At 35.6% G+C, this 19835-nt stretch overlaps 2 protein-coding genes across 2 annotated transcripts in view; one reads left to right on the forward strand and one right to left on the reverse strand.

Annotated features, from left to right (window-relative positions):
* Window positions 1-19835, forward strand: part of LOC150090365 (uncharacterized) — a 314634-nt gene that overhangs the window by 279729 nt on the left and 15070 nt on the right. The window lies entirely within an intron of this gene.
* Window positions 1-19835, reverse strand: part of LOC150090366 (uncharacterized) — a 331637-nt gene that overhangs the window by 236054 nt on the left and 75748 nt on the right. Inside the window, exons 4-5 of the mRNA XM_090387860.1 lie at window positions 12900-13100; window positions 10537-10638 (exon numbers count right to left, since the gene is read on the reverse strand). Coding sequence (XP_090243986.1) covers window positions 10537-10638; window positions 12900-13100 — 303 coding nt within the window. The remainder of the gene's footprint in view (window positions 1-10536; window positions 10639-12899; window positions 13101-19835) is intronic.

Raw genomic sequence — 19835 nt, forward strand, 5'->3', positions numbered from 1 at the left:
TCTATTCTTCAGTTTCAGTATCATTTGTCTTTCTGTATTACTGCTCATTTAAATCCTTTGTTTTTCCTTAATGCTTGTTCTACTTTTCTTGTGTTAAATCTTCTTATGTCCTCTCTGAGTCTCTTTCTAATGGCTTTGCATAACTGAGTATACTCAATTTTCTCCCTGTCAGTGTTTTTCTTACTCTTCATTTGTCGTCTTTGGTTCATCATGTCAAGTGTTTCTTGACTAATTTTTTCTTCTTTGGATTTCTGCTTCCCTATAGGTTTCTTGGGCTTTATCACTTTCAGAAAGTTGTAATATTCCTCGTCGATATCTTGGTCCTGAGCAGTCTGCAGAAGCTCAAACTTGTTCTTAAAGTTCCAGTACATACTGCTCTTTCTCCTCCTCTGTTATCTCAAAGACCTTTGTATTATTTACTCGAGTCAGTTTTTTCCTTTCCTTTCCTACATCTATATCAAGTGTACATCTTACCATTCTTTGATCACTTCCAACATTTACCTTATTCAGGATGGTAACATCATTCACAATATATCTTCTGTTAGTGAGGATGAAGTCGATTTCATTAGTTGTTAATCTATGTGGACTCTTCCATGTCCACTTTCTGTTCACCCTTTTCTTGAAAAAAGTGTTCATTACTGACAGTCCTTGAGATTCTGAAAATTCCACAAGTCTTTCACCTCTTTTATTTCTTTCACCAATTCCAAAATTTCCTATAGTTCCTCTTTCTGCGTTGTTTTGCCTTTTTCCAACCTTAGCATTGAAGTCCCCCATAATAATAGTGTAGTGGGTTTTCTGCTCATCTAGAAGACTCTAGATGGTGTACATTTCTTCAACCTCTTCATCATCATGGATCGATGTTGGTGCATAAATCATAACCTTTAGCTTGTACCTCTTAGAAATATTGAGTATTAGTCTTGACACCCTTGGTGATGTACTTTTGAATTCCAAAATGTTGTTTTTTAAATCTTTATGGACCAGAAACCCAACTCCACCTTCACTCCTTTCACTGTTTCCATTGGTGTACAGCAGATTTCCACTTGATAAACTTATAAGTGATTCATTTCTTCTTCTTGTTTCAGCCAAACCGATGATATTCCAATTCACATTTTCTAATTCCTTTTCCAGCTCTAATATCCTGTCTTCACCGATGAGTGATTGTACGTTATAACAGGCCAAGTTCAGTTTCCGTGCATGGCAGCCTGGTCGTACCCAGAGATTCTTAGCACCCTCTGCTTCCACTCTGATCCTCTCGCTGGCGTAAGAGGGAGAGTGAAAGCTGCTGGGGACTGAGGGCCATTTGTATTGTTGTGCTCTCATATGCTGGAGGGTTTGGTCTTTTCCTCTTCACGCTGACCAGAGGTCTTGAAGAGAACCACTCTACACGTTCGTTGCCACCTAAGTGACGTAACAGGGCTTACCATCGAGAAGGTGTGCATGAGTGGATTTTAGGGAGGCAGGCCAACTGGACTTCTCCTAAATCTTCTGTAATAGAGAGATATTGGATCCATCAGTGTTTTAGGCTGAGTGTCTGATAACACACAGGATACCTGTTCCCCTCTAAAGATTTAGATAGCTGCTAGCAATGCTGGGACTATGAAACATTTGAATAAGCCAAGGTCGAAAATATGGAAAATCACTATAGTAATCCAACAGCAAAAGAAAAAGAAAAAATTAAAATGAAAAGAAGACTGTCAGCCATGAAGCTGTTCTCCTCAGAATGCTGCTCAGTCCATAACTGGCATTGTAATATTTCAAGAACAGAGAGCATTATCAATCAAGCATCCATATTAGTGAGATTTAGATTTAATAATACAGTACTCACCACTCACATTTAAAAGGACAAAGTTTTTACTTGAAGTTTTTGACACTGCCATGAAAGTTGTAACAGAGACAGGTAAGGTAGAGTTCCAATTTGATTTTCAGTGAAGTTCTCTTAGTTTCCTTTCAAAAACTGTCACTTGCTCACTCTGTATGCACTTGTTTTTGCAAAATACAAACAGATTTACTATTAGATTTGCCAACTGGGCTAGCCAGGTGGGTAAAGTGCCTGCCTGGCAACCCAAAGGTTGCGGGTTCGAATCCTGCCTCGGGCTTGGATCAAAGTACTGCAAAAACCTTGGGAGGTGCGCTATGGCCACAGAAGCCGATGCGCCAACAACTAAAAAAAAAAAAAAAAAACTATTAGATTTAAATAATCTGTAAAATTTTTGTGATATTTTACTTTAACAGTAACTTTCAACTAATGGCTCCATATATTATGTTATTTTGCTATATTTTTTTTTTTATAGAATATGCTAACTGATATAGAATAAAAGAATATAAAATAAAATAAAATTTTTTTAACAATAAAAAACAAAATAAAATAAAATAAGAAATGTAAATAAAAATTATAAACAAAATAAAAATTATAATCAGCTTAAACCATAGCACATATTGTCTTTTCAAGAAGCCATAACATGGTCATGGTTTATGGGGAAAGTATTTTGGTGACCAGGCAATTCAATGTATGGATCTAATAGTAATTTAATGTATGTTAATTAAATATCTTATTTTTGTTTTAATTTTTCTGCAACTGAATTGAATAGCAGTAGCTTTGATTTTATTACAGTTACTGCCTTAACTCATTCTCATTTAATTTCTTAACATCTAAAATAGGATTACTTTATATATATATATATATATATATATATATAGTATATAAAAAAAAAAAAAAGGAAAAAGGTGACAATGATAAAGGCATTTCATGGAATAGGTCCACTGATAGTCAGAAAGATCCCAAATGACCATAACAAATATAAGTTAAGAGATATAAGTAATAGAGTGAAGTGATGTAGAAAAGAGTAAAGGAATGAAAGAAATCATGGCATATATGTCATATAACTCCAGGGGCTGACATCTGGTATGGGCTTGGCACACCCTGGGTCCTGAGCTGGATATCATCATTCTTCTCTTTCTTGGTGATTTCCTTTTACTTCTCTCTCTCTCTCTCTCTTAGGGTAACTCGGGATTTTTTTACGGCTGGTGCAGCATAAACCTCAGGCTTCCTTGCATGGCTAATAATAATAGTATATAAAAAATACAATTAGAAAATATATGAATAAAAATAGTACAATCCCCTATAACTTACAACCCTGGTATCATTATCAAGAGTTAGTCACCAAAATTGCATGAAAAGATGACAAAGCACATTCCAGGAAAAAAATGATAAAACAAAGGATTAAGGATTTAGTGAATTTAGATTTTATGAGGTTAAAGCCAAAAGTAATATATATTTTGGAGAATACAAATGACAGGCATGTGATTTACAGTTGACTCAGCAGAGGAATAAAAAAGAAAAAGCAAACAAAATAAAGAAAAGTAGTAAAAGAACTTGCTGCAATCAGCTGCAACTAAAACAAACGATATAATGGAAATATCTGGAGCATTAGAAATGAAGGCAATAAAGACCTCAAGTGACAAAAATTGAGAGGGGGAAAAAAGAAATTAAAGTGTATAGTTAAATTCATGAACCAGCAAAGTGGACACTTGAAAAATTTGGCAAGGTGTTTCGGATGGTAAAAAATTTAAAAGGAGAAGATAATGGATTACAATCCTATGATGGAATGTAGCATTAAAGTTACCCGTTTGATAAATGGAAGCAGTGGAACCTCTCCAGCATATGTTTGATGAATTAAAAAGGCAAAAGAAACAATTCACTATCACGATGTTCTTCAAAAAGGTTGGAAAAAAGTGTCCACTATCGACGATCCACAGCAGTCAACATCGTCTACTCCTGATGTCATCCAAGGACCATCATCTTCATCTCCTCCAGCTTCTAGGCTATTGACCTTCTGGCATCTCCCCAGAAGATCAATAGCCTAGAAGATTGTCACAGTGCTTACACCATCACCCCACTTCATCTCATCATTGTAGGAATTGTACAGTATCATCATGGATCGTCGCAGCAACAACAAAGAATGGAGAAGCCAGTGAGTACCCACAATAGGCTAAGATATTTTCTAACAAATAAAACTATTTTCATTACATGATATATACAGGTACAGTATATAATACAGTAGTACTGTACAGGTATTTTTCATTGTAAAATGTGTAACAGTACAGATATATTTTTCTATTGTGCCATCGTCCTTTGAGGTGTATAAAAATCATAATTTTCATTGCTCCATCATCCTTTGATACATGATATTTTTTCATTGCTCTTTTGTCTGTTGAGGATAAGGCATCAGTTTCCCTTTCATTCGAGAGAGAGTACAATATTGTATAATAATGTACAATATACTTTATTATTACCGTATTTAATGTTGTTAATGTCTTACTGTGTGTTTAATTTATCAATCCACGGTAGGTAGTAGTAGTAGTGGCATGTGATTCAAGAAAGCAAATGTATGAGCTTATGTAGCATCAGCCAAAAAAAAAAAAAAAAAAAAATCACACTATTCCCTCCAAACGCCTATCCAGTTCCTCCTTAAATTTATTCAACCTATCAACTTCCACAACGACAGATGGAAGTTTGTTCCAGCAATTAACCACCCGCTGGCTAAAGGCAAATTTCCGCACATCTATTCTACATCTGTCTTTTCTTAATTTGAATTTATGCCCCCTTAGGTTCGTAATCTGAACAAGTGGAAGGATCCCATCAGAATTCAGCGTGCTCAATCCATTCAAGGCCTTATATACCTCAATCAGATCACCGTGCAGGTGCCTAGTCTCCAGCCACTGCAATTTGCAGAACTTAAGCCTCTCTTGATAAGAGGATCCCTTCATTCCCCTCACCAATCTTGTTGCCCTTCTCTGTACACACTCAAGTAAATCTACATCCTTCCTAAAATGAGGCCTCCAGACCTGTACGCAGTGCTCAAGGCGTGGCCTGACCATTGCCTTATACAGAGGGATAATCACCTCCTTTTCCCTGCTAGCAGAATTCCTATATATCATTGACAAAACCCCATGACCTGCCCTGGCAGCCTGCTGCATTGCTTAGAGAACTTCATATCTGCCTGCACAATTACTCCCAGGTCTTTTTCATTTTCTACCACCTTAAGTGTAGTACCACACAGTTGGTACGTTTCTTGGAACATATCCCCCACAGATATGGTGGTCTTACCGTATGTATATATAACTGAAAAAATTATATAAAAAGGAAAGGGAAGAAAGAGTAGGTAAAAATGGGAAAACATTTTATGGAAAAGGGCCACTGATAGACAGAAAGCACCCATTGACCATGATTGTATAATGTATAGATAAATAATAGCTGCTGAGAAAAGAAAAGGGGAAGGAAAAAAAGAAGTAGCATAACTACAAAAAAAATGTAACATTACATAAAAATAAATAAATAATTATATAAAAATTATATTATTGTATATATTCTACAATCCTGGCATTTCCTCAAGTGTCAACCACCAGATTTGCATAACAAGATGACAATATAATGTCCTCTGTTTCTAATAAAGTACGTTCCACGGCAAAATAAGATTAATAAATAGCATTATAAATATATGTGAAAAATTAGTAAATTACATACTGGCTTTCCTTATACCTCCCTTTATTTTCACATATATTTTTACTTTGGATGTCAAAAAAAATATATTTTTTTTTCCCTCCTTTCTTTTCCTTAATGCTATTTACAGTGGATTCCGGTTATTTAGTCCACCAGTTAATTCCGGGCAGCCATTTATTTGGGATAAATCTTAATGAACAGAACCACAGAACCTAATCGAGAAAATAGCCAAGGTTTTCTTTGCTTAACTGGGACAACATGCCATTTAATCAGGGCACAGGAGACTGCAGCACTCGAAATAACCCCCCCCCCCCCCCCCGATTGTCTCTCCCACCGTTCACGTGGTCCGGTCAGAGACAATCATAAACCCATCGTAAAGTGAAATAAGTAGGCACCGGTTAACATGATCACTGTTAGTAGAATTAGCTACTTCATAGAATCAAATTTCAAAAAACCAATTAAAATCATTAAAATGCACCACACTTTCATTGTTAGCCTATGTTTGGTTATTAGAATCAATTTTTAATGCCTTTGTGATATTTTTCTAAAGCACATTTCTGGAGGTCATAACCATAAAACATTAAAAACAATTTGCAGTTTCCAGTTTATTGAGTTTTTATGTTAGTGCAATCTATTATAAATAAGTAATAAACTCGATCTTATTGAATTTGCAATAATACCAATAGCTGGAATTCTGTGAGTTTTTATGTTATTATGGTGAAATGTGTTTCCCCTTCACTGAAATCTTCAGTCATATAAAAAATGATTGACAGGGATCACAAAGTGTAGACCATCTGTGGCCTGTCAAATTTTTGTATACAGCCATTTTTATGATGTTATGTATAAATGTGAAGGAAATCTTTGTTTAGATTTTATAAATCATAAAATTTATATACATAAAATTTATAAATTATATATTTATATGCATAGTATATAAATATATAATTTATATATTTATATACTATGTATATATTTTTATATACATAAAATTATAAAATTTATATACAACAAATTTATAATTTGTTGGTAAAATTTTCATGATGAAATAGAAATAATATCAAACAAAAATCAGTTCCATAAATCACATGCTATAAAACATTAAACTTAAATTTCATACTTTTTTTTCAAGTAACACTACAATTCTTAAATATTTATTTGTATTATTTTCAATTGTTTAAATTTATGATCAGTATTATGTTTAATTGTTTTTCATTTTGCTTTACAGTTAACATAAAATTTTGTGTTCCTTAATTTAAAAAGTACCATTTAAGATTTTGTCTGAAAATTTGCTAATTTTATATACATTTTTTGCCAATTATATCGAAAATTTATTGAGAAGTGTTATTTTCTAATATGTATGTTGTGCAATGTATATACAGCATTAACTTGATATGTGGCCCACCCACAATTTCTGTTGTTGTGTTTTCATCAGTATTGGCCCACTAATGAAAAAATTTGAGAACCACTGGTCTAGGTTGTGTCCCTATCTTAACCTGGTGGTGAGGGGGGATCACATGACAAGTGCCTCTCCAAATTAACAATCTGAAATTTTTTCTAGCTTCCCAAATATAGACAAACTTCTACTGCTACGATGCCTGAAGGGATTTTTTATGGTTTTCTCAGAGTATGTTGGGGTATCAAAAAGTTTGTACCCTAACCTAGATAAAAACATCAGTAGGAACATACTGTTTTTAATATAAGTTTTCTACATATTCAATAAGTGACATGTGAAATTTCATTCCTGTAGGTGATTGTACACCAGAGGTGGAGCCCGGAATCTGAGGAAGGATGCTATGGTTGACAAACTGGGGTATCGAGCAGTGATCAAGTTCCTGTCTTGGCAGGGCAAGAAAGCTCAGGAAATTGACAAAGAAATGAAAGCTGTGTATGGGCAGAATTGTCCATCCTACGTGTAAAACGTGGAAACGGGAGTTCCAACGTAGTCATACAAGTGTCTTTGATGGGCCAAGAGAAGGAGGGCCATCCACAGATAATGAGATGCAGTTGGTGCTGTGTGACAGACATGTGACACTTCATTTCATCGCAAATGCAGCAGGAATTAGTTATGGGTCTGCTCACAGCATTTTACATGACCATTTGCACATGTTTAAGGTCTCTGCATGATGGGTTCCAAGATTGCTGATGCCTTTGTGGAAGCAATGTTCTCGCCAACTGTTGGATTTGTGTAATGCAGATGTTGAGAGCTTTTTTGATCAGTTGGTGACAAATGACGAATGCTGGGTGTACCAGTATGATCTGGAGACTAAAGACAAGTCAAAGCAGTGGAAGCACACTTCCCCCCACCTCCCAAAAAAGCAAAGACCACTCCATCTGTGAAGAAGTTGATGTTGTCCGTGTTTTTGGACAGAAAAGGAGTTATCCTTGACAGATTACTTACCGGAGAATACTACAGAAATCTTTTGAAAAAGTTACACAATGCTTTGAAGGCGAAAAGGCGTGGAATGTTAACCAGAGGTGTCCATCTTCCAGACAATGCACAGGCTCACATGGCCGTTGCCACCACCAACTTTGTTGCCCAGTGTGGCTTCGAACTACTGCAGCACCCACCCTATTCTCCTGACCTAACCACGTCAGACTTCTTGTTTCGAGAAATTAAGAAACCATTGTGCTGATACTGCTTTGACTTGTCTCAGGAAGTCATCAGTTAAGTGGAAATGTGGCTTCAGGCAAAAAGTGTGGAACTTCACACTTTTTAAACAACTGATCCATAGATGGGAGAAATGTGTTACTATACATGGAGCGTACATTGAAAAGGATTTTAAGTTGCTGTGAAGTTTCACCTTTCTAGGGCTATTATTTCTAGGTAAGGGTACAAACCTTTTGATATCCCGTTGTAAATGAGATTTGATTAAGATAAGAATTACTCAGAGTAATTGAGTAATTGACTGTGGTTAGTCAGGAGACCACCCACAATCGCTGCAACTATTTGAAAAGTTGAGTAGCAAGCCACTTAAGAGGTACTGATGCTACGAAGTTTTGTTCTGTCCTAGCACCGTCCTAGGTTCAAAGTTACTTGCTCTCCCTCTGCCACTAATTCTAAAAACATCTAGCTTTATATGAGTTGTTTTTGCGTAATAAAAATTAAATATGATAATATGAAATGGTATTCATTACCACTACTCCATATTACTACTCTGTTGGTTCAAAGCTGGTGTGCTTCACAGCATGCCAAATTTGAAATAAATCCAAAATAGAAGTATAGAAACATTTAATAGATTTGATACTAGAGAGCTATTACGTGCTCGATAATTCCTATATTCTATTATATTATGGATCAACAGGGCTTACCTTTATTTTTTGATATAGGAAGCTTCTTTTCCAACTCTCCTTGTCCAACTCGCTAATAATTCATGGGGAAGGCGATATCAATTTTGCAAAACATTGTCATAAAGTTAGATTTTGGAGGTCTAAACGGGCTAATAATTAAGGATCGGTTTTTCTTTTTGGTCCTGTGGCTGGAATTTTGAGTTAAATTTAGGGGTCTAATAATTGGGTAAGGGGCGGGGGTGGGGGGTAGGGGTTATTCTCTACATTCCTTAAGTTGGACTAGAACTTTTCGGGAGAAAAGTTCTAGTCCAAAAGTTCTTAAAGAATTGTGAGTAACTCTCTTCCTGTGAACATGATGCCCCGAAAAGTTCTAGTCCAACTTAAGGAATGTAGAGAATAACCCCCCAACCCCTACCCCCACCCCCACCCCTTACCCAATTATTAGACCCCTAAATTTAACTCAAAATTCCAGCCACAGGACCAAAAAGAAAAACCGATCCTTAATTATTAGCCCGTTTAGACCTCCAAAATCTAACTTTATGACAATGTTTTGCAAAATTGATATCGCCTTCCCCATGAATTATTAGCGAGTTGGACAAGGAGAGTTGGAAAAGAAGCTTCCTATATCAAAAAATAAAGGTAAGCCCTGTTGATCCATAAGAAATATTTAATGTACATAATAAGTAGAAAAAAAAGTGCATATGCATATATGAAATAGTATATGCTTTACACTCTTTTAACCTGGAAAATGGAAGACACTAATATAACAGATTCGTGTTTATATTTTATGTATAAAACTTTTTTTTTTTTTGAAATATTCTCATGTTTTGAAATATGCTCGTAAATACACAATTAAATATTTATGATGAAAATGTGCATACATCTTTTTTGAGACACTGTATACATATCATTGCTGGTACTATATTACTGAGTGTGTGTAGAGCACACTCAGTAATATAATATGTTTCTTGAAGAAAATGCATTGTCCATAATTTTTTTACTTCAAGTACTTATATTTCTGTTAGGATTCTGATGTTTCCTGTTAATATAGCATATTTGGAAAGAAGTTTTTTTGCAATACCAAAACTCATAAAAACTTACATGCCGTCACTGATGTTCAGTGCACAACTCATTTGTTTTGTTAATTGAAAATGTCAGTGAATTGGACGATAGTTAAATTATAGCCCATTTGCATTAAATTAAGTTTGCAATATATTTTATGTTATTAACTTAGGATATCAACTATGCAGATTTTTATATTAACCAGTTTTAAGAAGTTTTAATGTATTACTTAATAATTTTTTTTGGAATTTTTTTGTCTGCTCCCAGAAAAGCAAACTTCTGTTTGTACTAATTTTAAACCTCTTGTGGTAACAAATGCAAGCAAATGCAGTGGGGCGCTATTTTAATCCTCCAATGCAATAAATAGTGTGAGAGAAGAGTATTTAGTGTTTTTATTTATAATATGTACAGATCTGACTGAGCAGGGCAACATATGTAGATAAAGCCAGTAAGTGGTGTAGCCGCCAACTGGATTTGATGTAAATTGTATCCACAAGAGGGTGCCCTGCTGTCAGCATGCTGCCTTGATTCACACAAACTATAAGGTCAAATCTGCTGTAGTAATAAAAGTGGAAATAAAGAGGCATATATCTTGCCATTAATAAAATAAAAAAAACATATGGATTAATTAGTCAACAGATATTGTATAATTTATATATATTTCTATTAAATGAAGCAAAAGGTACCACATCTATTGCTCTTTCATCAGCTCCTGCATCTAAAAGCATTTGATATATTTCTCCACCATCCGGAAGAAATGCTGCATAATGAAGTGGAACTCGTCCTTGCTGTGAATTAGAAAAGAAACTTTATTTTTGAAAAGAGTATCTTTAAAAAAAAATGTTTTTAAGTTAGTTTTACATTTTTTTTTTTTTTTTTTCAAACATTGAGCAAACACTAGAATCTGTAAAGCAGCATGTCGTCTAAATGTGTTGTTTCTAAATCTTTATACAGTATAAAATTCTTATCTTTGTCTAAATATCATGAGTAGGCACAATTTGGACACTTGTACAAAACATACCCAAAACAACAGCATAAAAATACTTAAGCCAAGTATTTACCAAGGCCTGTTTTCTAATACTTAAATCACATTAAGCTTTACAAAAGAAAAAATATAATTATTTTCTGATTCTGGCTTACCCTGTAATGGGACATTACACTGCATTGAACTGGCTGATTTGTTTAAACATACTCCACTACATAATTATAATTCTTCCCTAGTGGTGAGGGAGAGTGCATCTTTGTAAATAAATTAAATTTGTACAAGAAATCAAAATGGAAGAAATACATGGAATACAGCAGAGCACTAATCATAATTAGCAGAAAAGCTGTCAGTAATAATGATATAACATTGTCACTGCTTAAAGGAGAAAAGAGGCTGTAAAAGCAGTCTGACTGAACACAGGTTCTGAAAATCTACTTCAGATTAGTATGAAAAATGTCAAATCCATCTAAACTTCAGACTTTTCAAAATAGGCACAATTTAGACCCAAGTCGCAAATTGCCAACCATATCATTACATCAACATAGCATGGTATCCATTCATAAAGAGTTCCTCATTAAGAAATTGTATGGCTATCACAGAAATTTTGCAGTACCTTTCTGTGTATTTAAAATTGTATATAGCTTAATTTTTGTAGTAACATTTAAAAATTTTGTGGTACCATTATTTGTGTTTAAAATATAACTAGTTTAATTAAAAATTACACATTTTAATATGGTTAAAAATGTCTGAACACCCTATGTAGCAGTATACATAATAAAAGCAAAAATACCAATATGTATATTTTCACTTTTAAAAATATACTTATTTTAAAAACTTTTTCAAGTGTATTGTTTTTAGCTATCTTGATTTAAATTGTGCTGAAAAAAGCATTAAATAAATTCTGAAGGATGGAAAAACACTACAAATAATTTGTTAGTAGTGGCTGTTTATAGACAATATAAATTAAGTATGATTAGTTATTCATTATCAAAATTTGTTGTCCCTGAAAAGCAATTTTTCTGAAGAAGCTATGCCTATTTTGAAGAGAGAGAGAAAAAAGGAGTATTTAAAATACATTAGTTTTTTTACAAAATGCAGTTGAAAAAAAGCTATTAAAATTTTCACTCCGATGATTCATTATTAATTTTGTCTTCACTGCATTTATAGAAAATATAAGTGGTTTACCATTCTCTCTTCAGTCATATCATATTTGTCCCAATAATTACTTCCAAATCTCTCACATGACCATACACACAGAGTCCATATATCAAAGTGTCACCTGATTTAATGCTTCTTGTCATACAGCACTTTGTTGTTAACTCCATTTCTACCAATATGATTTTGTTAATGAATATACATTGTACAGTAGCTAGAGATCTAGACCATAAACCTGCTAACGTGAAATCAGGCACATTAAATGATCCCAAAAAACTTACTGCCACTCCTCATATGGCCATTTCAGTCCTTATTAGGTCCTAATCAGTGAAATGATGAGGATAAATGCTCTGGGTGCAACTATTTGTATTTCGAACTCAGGGTGAACTATAAAACACAATCTAAATAGATAAAAGGGATGGGGGACTAATGAATCAAACACAATTGACTAAAGAAATTAAAGAAATTCACTCTCCCAACTTTATTAATTAAAAAACAAATTAATGGGGTTTGGTTCTTTATGGTTTCCTTTCTTTAACTAATGGAGTTAATTTATGTTATTGCCCTGTTTGGCTTATGTTTGATTCCCTCTCTGCATTCCAGTTAGGATCACAGGCTATCAACAAGAGGCAAAATCATTACCTTGGTCTCCTTGGCTGTTGCAATTGATGTTTGAATGCTATCCAGCCGCTCAGTCACTTTACAGCAACAGGAACCTTAGTATGAACCCAAACCATCTGAAATCATCTGTACAGACATGAACTTTATGTGGGAAAACCTATAGTATGTGTTCCATTAAGTATATAGTTATCTGAGAAATATTAAATTCAACCAAGCTCTAATTAAGCTCAAATAAAGTATATTTTCATTTGTTGAATTTTTTCAGTAAGGAAGATAAAAAGTACTTACATGATCTCTGGCGTGAATAGCACTGTTGTATCGTAATAATAAGTACTCAATGATGTCTCTATGGCCAAATATAACTGCTTTGTGTAAAGGACTGGCACCATTATGATCACGGCAAAATGCTAATTTCTTGCGATCAATAAGATGCTGGACCTCCCTTAATTTGCCTTGTGCTACAGCTTTATGAACTTCTCGAATTTTATTCTGCATGAAAAAACAATAGATTATTACCCACATTATTACTAAAACTCTGTTTTAACTATATTCTATTATATATTATGCTTTCTGTTGCAAGTTCATAAGATCATTTATTTACTCCTAGCTGGCTGCCAAAGATAGAATGAGGTCATTTGTACATTGAACATATAGTGGAGAAAAGAACTACTGACTGAATTTTTGAAAGCACTAAGTTAAACATTAACTTAAATACAATCATATTTGGAGAACTAATTTGCCATCCAATAGCACTAATCAGAGAACAAGTTTCACATGACCTGAGAAGGAGAAAATAAAATAAATAAACACTCAATCTTAAAAAATATAGAGTTTTTTGGACAGACAGATTTCAGACATTCTACTTATAATATGTGATGATACTTAGGAGATTGCACTAAGTTTTATAAAATTTCAGGAAAAACCATTAATTATAAAAATGCAACTTTAGAAAATTTAGAGAAACTAAAAATCATATAATGAATAAAAAATATGATGGATGTAACTTAGTATTTTTCGAAAACAAATAAACAAATAGGCTGTATATAAATATACTTGGCACTCCTTACATGAAGAAATACATTGGGCAGTGCAAGGTGGCAAGTGATGTAATACTGCCATGGTGTAATACCCCATTCATGTTCTTATTGGATGCCTGAAAATCTCCTATCAATGTTTGCACTCTAGAGCAAAATTCCTGCTATTTCTCATCTCTTCTACCATGTATGAGCAGTATTCTTTAAGAACATTGAAAATCATAGTGAGGAATCAAATACACGATGGAGTATCATCTAATATTTTAAATAAATAACAATAACAATTCAGTAATGTTTATTTGTTTAAGAGTAGTGTTCCATGAATTAGCTGAAGCTTCCAATCAGTAGCGTAGCTACCCTTTTTCCGGCACTGAGGCAAAGAACATGTTCGGTCCCCTACTTAATTAATGAAAATTGTAAAAATAGGAGACAGCCAAAGATGACAGTCCCCTAAAGGGCCCGGAGTAATGGTAGCTATGCCATTGCTTCCAATTCCTTGATAGAAGGGTACTATACGTAAGAAACATTACCATTAGTAGAGGCATTTGATGCAAGAAAGCAAGCTTATGCAGCATCAGCCAAAAAAAAAAAAAAAAAAAACCACTTCCACTTCACTAAATACCTATCCAGCTGGGCCTTAAACTTATTTAGGCTATCAACTTCCACAACAAGGGATGGAAGTCTGTTCCACCAACCAAACACCCGCTGGCTAAAGGCAAATTTCCGCACGTCTATCCTACATCTGTCTTTCCTGAATTTGAATTTATGCTCTCTCAGGTGATTATTCTGAGCAAGATGAAGAATCCCATCAGCATTGAGCATGCTCAAACCATTCAAGGCTTTATACACCTCTATCAGATCACCTCGCTGGTGCCTAGTCTCCAGACGTCTATTCTACATCTGTCTTTCCTGAATTTGAATTTATGCTCTCTCAGGTGATTATTCTGAGCAAGATGAAGAATCCCATCAGCATTGAGCATGCTCAAACCATTCAAGGCTTTATACACCTCTATCAGATCACCTCGCTGGTGCCTAGTCTCCAGACACTGTAATTTGCAAAACTTAAGCCTTTCTTCATAAGAGCACCCCTTTGTTCCATTCACTAATCTTGTTGCCCTTCTCTGTACTTGTTCCAGCAGCTCTACATCCTTCTTGAAATGAGGCCTCCAGACCTGTATACAGTACTCTAGGTGCCGACCGGGCTAGCCGGGTGGGTCAAGTGCCTGCCTGGCAACCCAAAGGTCGCGGGTTCGATTCCCGCCTCGGGCTTGGATCAAAGTACTGCAAAAACCTTGGGAGGTGCATTATGGCCACAGAAGCCTATGCGCCAACAACTACTAAAAAAAAAAAAAAAAAAAACATTACTCTAGGTGGGGCCTGACCATTGCCTTATACAAGGGAATAATCACCTCCTTATCCCTGCTAGAAAAATTCCTATATATCATTGACAATACACCATAAGTACTCTTGCAGTGTGTCTGCACTGCTCAGAGAACTTCATATCTGCCTGCACAACCACCCCCAGGTCACTTTCATTTTCTACCGCTGTCAGTGTAGTACCACAGAGTTGATATAAGCTGTTTCCCGAGCTATAATGAAGTCTTGTCTAGATGATCCTTCAGTTATAGCTCGGACACAGCATGGTTTTGTTAAGGGGAAGTCTTGCCTGACCAATTTGATTGGATACTATGATGCAGTCACAAAGGAACTGGATGCAGGGAATAACTTTGATATTATATACTTGGATCTTAGAAAGGCTTTTGATACTGTTGCACATGGAAGACTGCTGCGCAAATTGGAGCAGTGTGGCATTGGAGGCAAATTGCTGCTATGGATAAAGGGGTGGTTGAGGGGGAGAAGACAGAGAGTGGTAATCAATGGACACTGCTCATCGTGGACTAATGTTATTAGTGGAGCCCTCAGGGTTCAGTGTTGGGTCCATTATTGTTTTCTGTATTTATAAATGATATTGATGATGGTATTATCAAGCTTAATGTCCAAGTTTGCAGATGATACGAAGGTTGACAGGGTTGTCAAGGACACTAGTGACACTATGCTGCTGCAACAGGATCTGGAAAGGTTGAGCAGATGGGCTGAGAGGTGGCAAATGAAGTTTAATATTGACAAATGTAAAGTACTACTAAGTTATAAGATATACAAATAGACGGATTATACAATTATATAATTAGATAGTAGTGATGACAGTGTATTGATGTGTGATTTACGATGTAACTATTGTCAAAGGTAAAGAGAATGAGATTTTGCTTTTATAAAGATAACTACAATGGCTTCATATGGATTTTAAATTCTATTCACTGGAACCAATTGATATTACATGCTGCAATTCTAAATGGGAGCATTGAGGGAAGCAATTTTAGAAGCTATTAACCCTTAAGCCTTTTATACCAATGAAGAGATATTGTTAAAGGTTTAGACCTAAATGGATGTCAGATGAATGAAATTTATAGCAGAGAAGTATGGAATGCATATGTTATAGAAACCTATAGTAGATATGAACAAATCTGTAATTAAATCACAAAGCTTGCGTAAAGGATATTAGGCAAGCTAAGGCAGGTTATGAGAAGGCTATGGCAAAGGATGCAAAGATTACCCACAGGGGCTCACATCTGGTGAGTATGGGCTTGGCACACCCAGGGTCCTGAGCTGGATATCATCATTCTTCTCTTTCTTGGTGATTCCCTTCTACTTCTCTCTCTCTCTCTCTCTCTCTCTCTCTCTCTCTCTCTCTCTCTCTCTCTCTGGGTGGTTCAGAAAATTTTTTTTTGGCTGGTGCAGCATAAGTCTCAGGCTTCCTTGTACCATATGGCTAATAATAATAATAATAATAGATAGGTAGCAGAGACTTCTTTACTTATGTTACCACCAGAAGGAAAAAGATGAATCACATTGGTCCAGTAGATATGAATGGTTTTAATTTTGCTGATCCTGCCCAGGTTGCTGACAAACTGAATAGGTAATTGAGGAATTTGTTAAGGATGTGGATGCTAGAAGTATATCAAATTCTGACAGAGAGCTGCTGGATTTTGTAATAACTGAGAGGAAAATGAAAGAGAAGTTGTTGAAAATAAAAGTGAATAAGACATCTGGAGCAGATTCCATTTGCTCCAGGTGCCTTATTCACTTTTAGTTTTATCCAATTATATTATGATAGCATCCTTGGATTCGTGAGTGGATCACCAGTGAATCCATAAGAACTAGAAATGTGAAATAATTTATTTCCAGTTCACAAAGGGGATCAAAGGATGAAGTGAATAATTACAGACCTGCAAACTTGGCTTCTGTTTCAGGGAAAGTAATGGAGTCTGATGCAGAACCATCTAGATAGGAATGCAGTTATATGTCAATAACAGCATGGATGTATTAAGGGATGATCTTGTGTGACCAGTCTGATTGGGTACTATGAAGTAGTCAAATCAAAAGATAATTTTGAAATCATATACTTAGATTTCACAAATGCTTTTTATACTGTTCCACATAAAAGACAAAACCTATACAAATTAAGCAGTTTGGCATTACAAACAAGTTAATGCCATGAGAGTGATTTTCAGTGAGCACTGCTCTTCTTGGAATACTGTTAATAGTAGAGTCCCCCAAGATTCAGTGCTGGGCCCATTGTTGTTTTCAGTATTTATTAAGGATGTTGAAGGCATACCAGGCTTAATGGCTAAGCCTGCTGGTGATTCAAAGGCTGGAAATGGGGGTTACTAATCAAGGCTAACAAGATCTAGAAAAGTTAGGCAAATGGGCTGAGATGTGGAATTGAAGTTTAATGTTGAAAAATGCAAGGTACTGTATATGGATAGCTGTAATCCCAGAATAACATACTGAGTGTTATCACACTCATGGTAGTGGAAAACAAAAAAAGAACTTGGAATAATTGTGAAGTCAGACATGATGTTCTCTGACCTGTACTAGCTGGCTACTAAGACAGATCATGTTGTTTTGTCAGTGATATAAAGAAATTTTGTCTGCAGAGATAATTCAAGTGATTGTCCCATTGTATAAGGCAATGGTTAGGCCACATCTTGAGTACTGTATACAGATCTGGAACCCACATTTGAAGAAGGATAAGAATCATTTGGAATGGGTGCAGAGAAGAGCAACATGATTGTTGAATGGAACTAAAGGGTACTTACTCTTATTGAGAAAAAAACCTCAATTCTACAATTTTCAGCACTGAAAACTAGGCATCTATGAGATCTAATCGAGTTGTTTAAAGCTATGGTTTTTGCGCCAATAAAATCATAATCATTAAAGCTGTGGATAAAATCCTTTAGCTTACTCAGTCTTTTCAAAGGTTTGAACAGATTGAGTAACCTAAGCATTGATGGTATCCTTACTCTTGTTCTGACAACATATAAGAGGACATAAATTTAAATTGAGGAAGGATGATTGTAGGATTGATGTGTGGAAATTTGCTTTCAGCCAGTGGGTAGTTGATTGCTGGAACAAACTTCCATCTGGTGTTGTGGAAGTTGATAATTTGAATAAATTTAAGGTATAATTTGCCAATTTAGTAGAGGGGATGGCTAATTCTTTCTTAAATTTATTCAAGGAAGAATTTGGCTGATAACTGTATCAGCTTAACTTCCCTTCATCCTTTGCCACTACTAATACTAAATTTTTCAATAAAGCAGATAATATATGGAAATGAGGTCATATATAAAAACTGATAAAATCTGCAAATAAAATGTATAATCTTAGATGCTGATGTAATAATAAAGGTTAGTTTATATCTTAGCTATTGTGAACAAAGACAATTGCATGCAGAATGAAATGTTGGTGTGTCATACCAGTGTCCCACTAGTGACCACTATGTTTTTGCACGTATTGGGTTAGCTGAACACTAGTTCAGCACATTTTCCAGTCATCATCATCATTGTTCCGCTATTCCATTGGTTGGCGTATGAAGCCTTGCCATCCTGCCCTGTCCTTGTACTTCTCTCCCTCATTGATTTCACTCTAGTTTCCTCCTCTCTTAATGACATTGGTCTTTATCATGTCTTGCCATCTCATTCTTGGTCTGCCCCGTGGTCTTTTGTCCCTTAATTGTAAATCAAACATTCTTCTTGGCAAACACCTCTCGTTCATCCTCTTGACATGTCCAAACTATTTCAAACGGGACCTTTCAGTCCTATTCTGGAGTTTATCAACCTGAATTCTCTCCCTAATCACATCATTCCTGATTTTGTTGTGTCTTGTCTTTCTCACAAATCTCATTTCTGCTCCCTGAATTCTGCTTTCATCCTTTTACTTCATGGTTCAAGTTTTAAATGCATACATCAGAATTGGTACGTAATAGGTCTGATATATAGCTTTCTTACACTTCAGTGGTATGTTCCTGTTCCAGATCAGATCTCTTGTCTGCCTATAGAAATTCTCGCCCACTTGTATCCTTCTACTTATTTCTTCGTCTATCACTCCAGTCTTTGTAATGGTGCTTCCTAGATACTTGAAGTTGTTAACCATTTTTAGCTCTTTCCCTTCCATTGTAATGTATCCATCAAGCTCGCCACTCCTCATTAGAACCATAACTTCACTCTTCGCCTGACTGAAAACCAGTCCAAATTCATTGTCCATACTAGCCCATATATCAAATTTCCGTTGCACTTGTTCCCTGCTCTCTCCTCATATGCAGAGGGTCATCTGTGAAGAACATGACTTTCATCTGGTCCTGTCCAAGTTGTTCTACCTCTATATTGCACATCATTCATGACAGCTATGAATAGTAGCGGTGAGAGGATGTCTCCTTGCCTCAAACGTGATGTTATTTCGAAGCTCTCCGTCAACCCCAATCACTGTTCTTACTTTGCTCACTGTATTGGTGTAAAAAGTGCAGCCATTATCAACCCACTGCAGGATGGAAGCCTCCTCAACAATTCATGCTGAGGGAAATGGACCATAATCTGCCACGCTGGTCCAGTGCGGGTTGTTGGCAGATCGACCATATTCAGCAGTCAGGAGCTTGAACCCCGGTCTACTCAAAGAGCGTGTGCTACTGCACTCCCGCTCCTTCCCACTCGGCTACGGAGGCCGGATGCTGTATTGGTGTACATATTCTCAGTTCTCTCCAAAGATGTTCCTCTATCCCCAAGTTTCTCAAAACCTCCCACACTTTCTCTTTACGGCATCAAACGCGTTCTTTATATCCAAAAATGCCATCCATAAT

Source organism: Mastigoproctus giganteus, chromosome 2 (genome assembly GCF_048544385.1).
Source record: "Mastigoproctus giganteus isolate SK-2022 chromosome 2, ASM4854438v1, whole genome shotgun sequence".
Lineage (NCBI taxonomy): Eukaryota > Metazoa > Arthropoda > Arachnida > Uropygi > Thelyphonidae > Mastigoproctus > Mastigoproctus giganteus.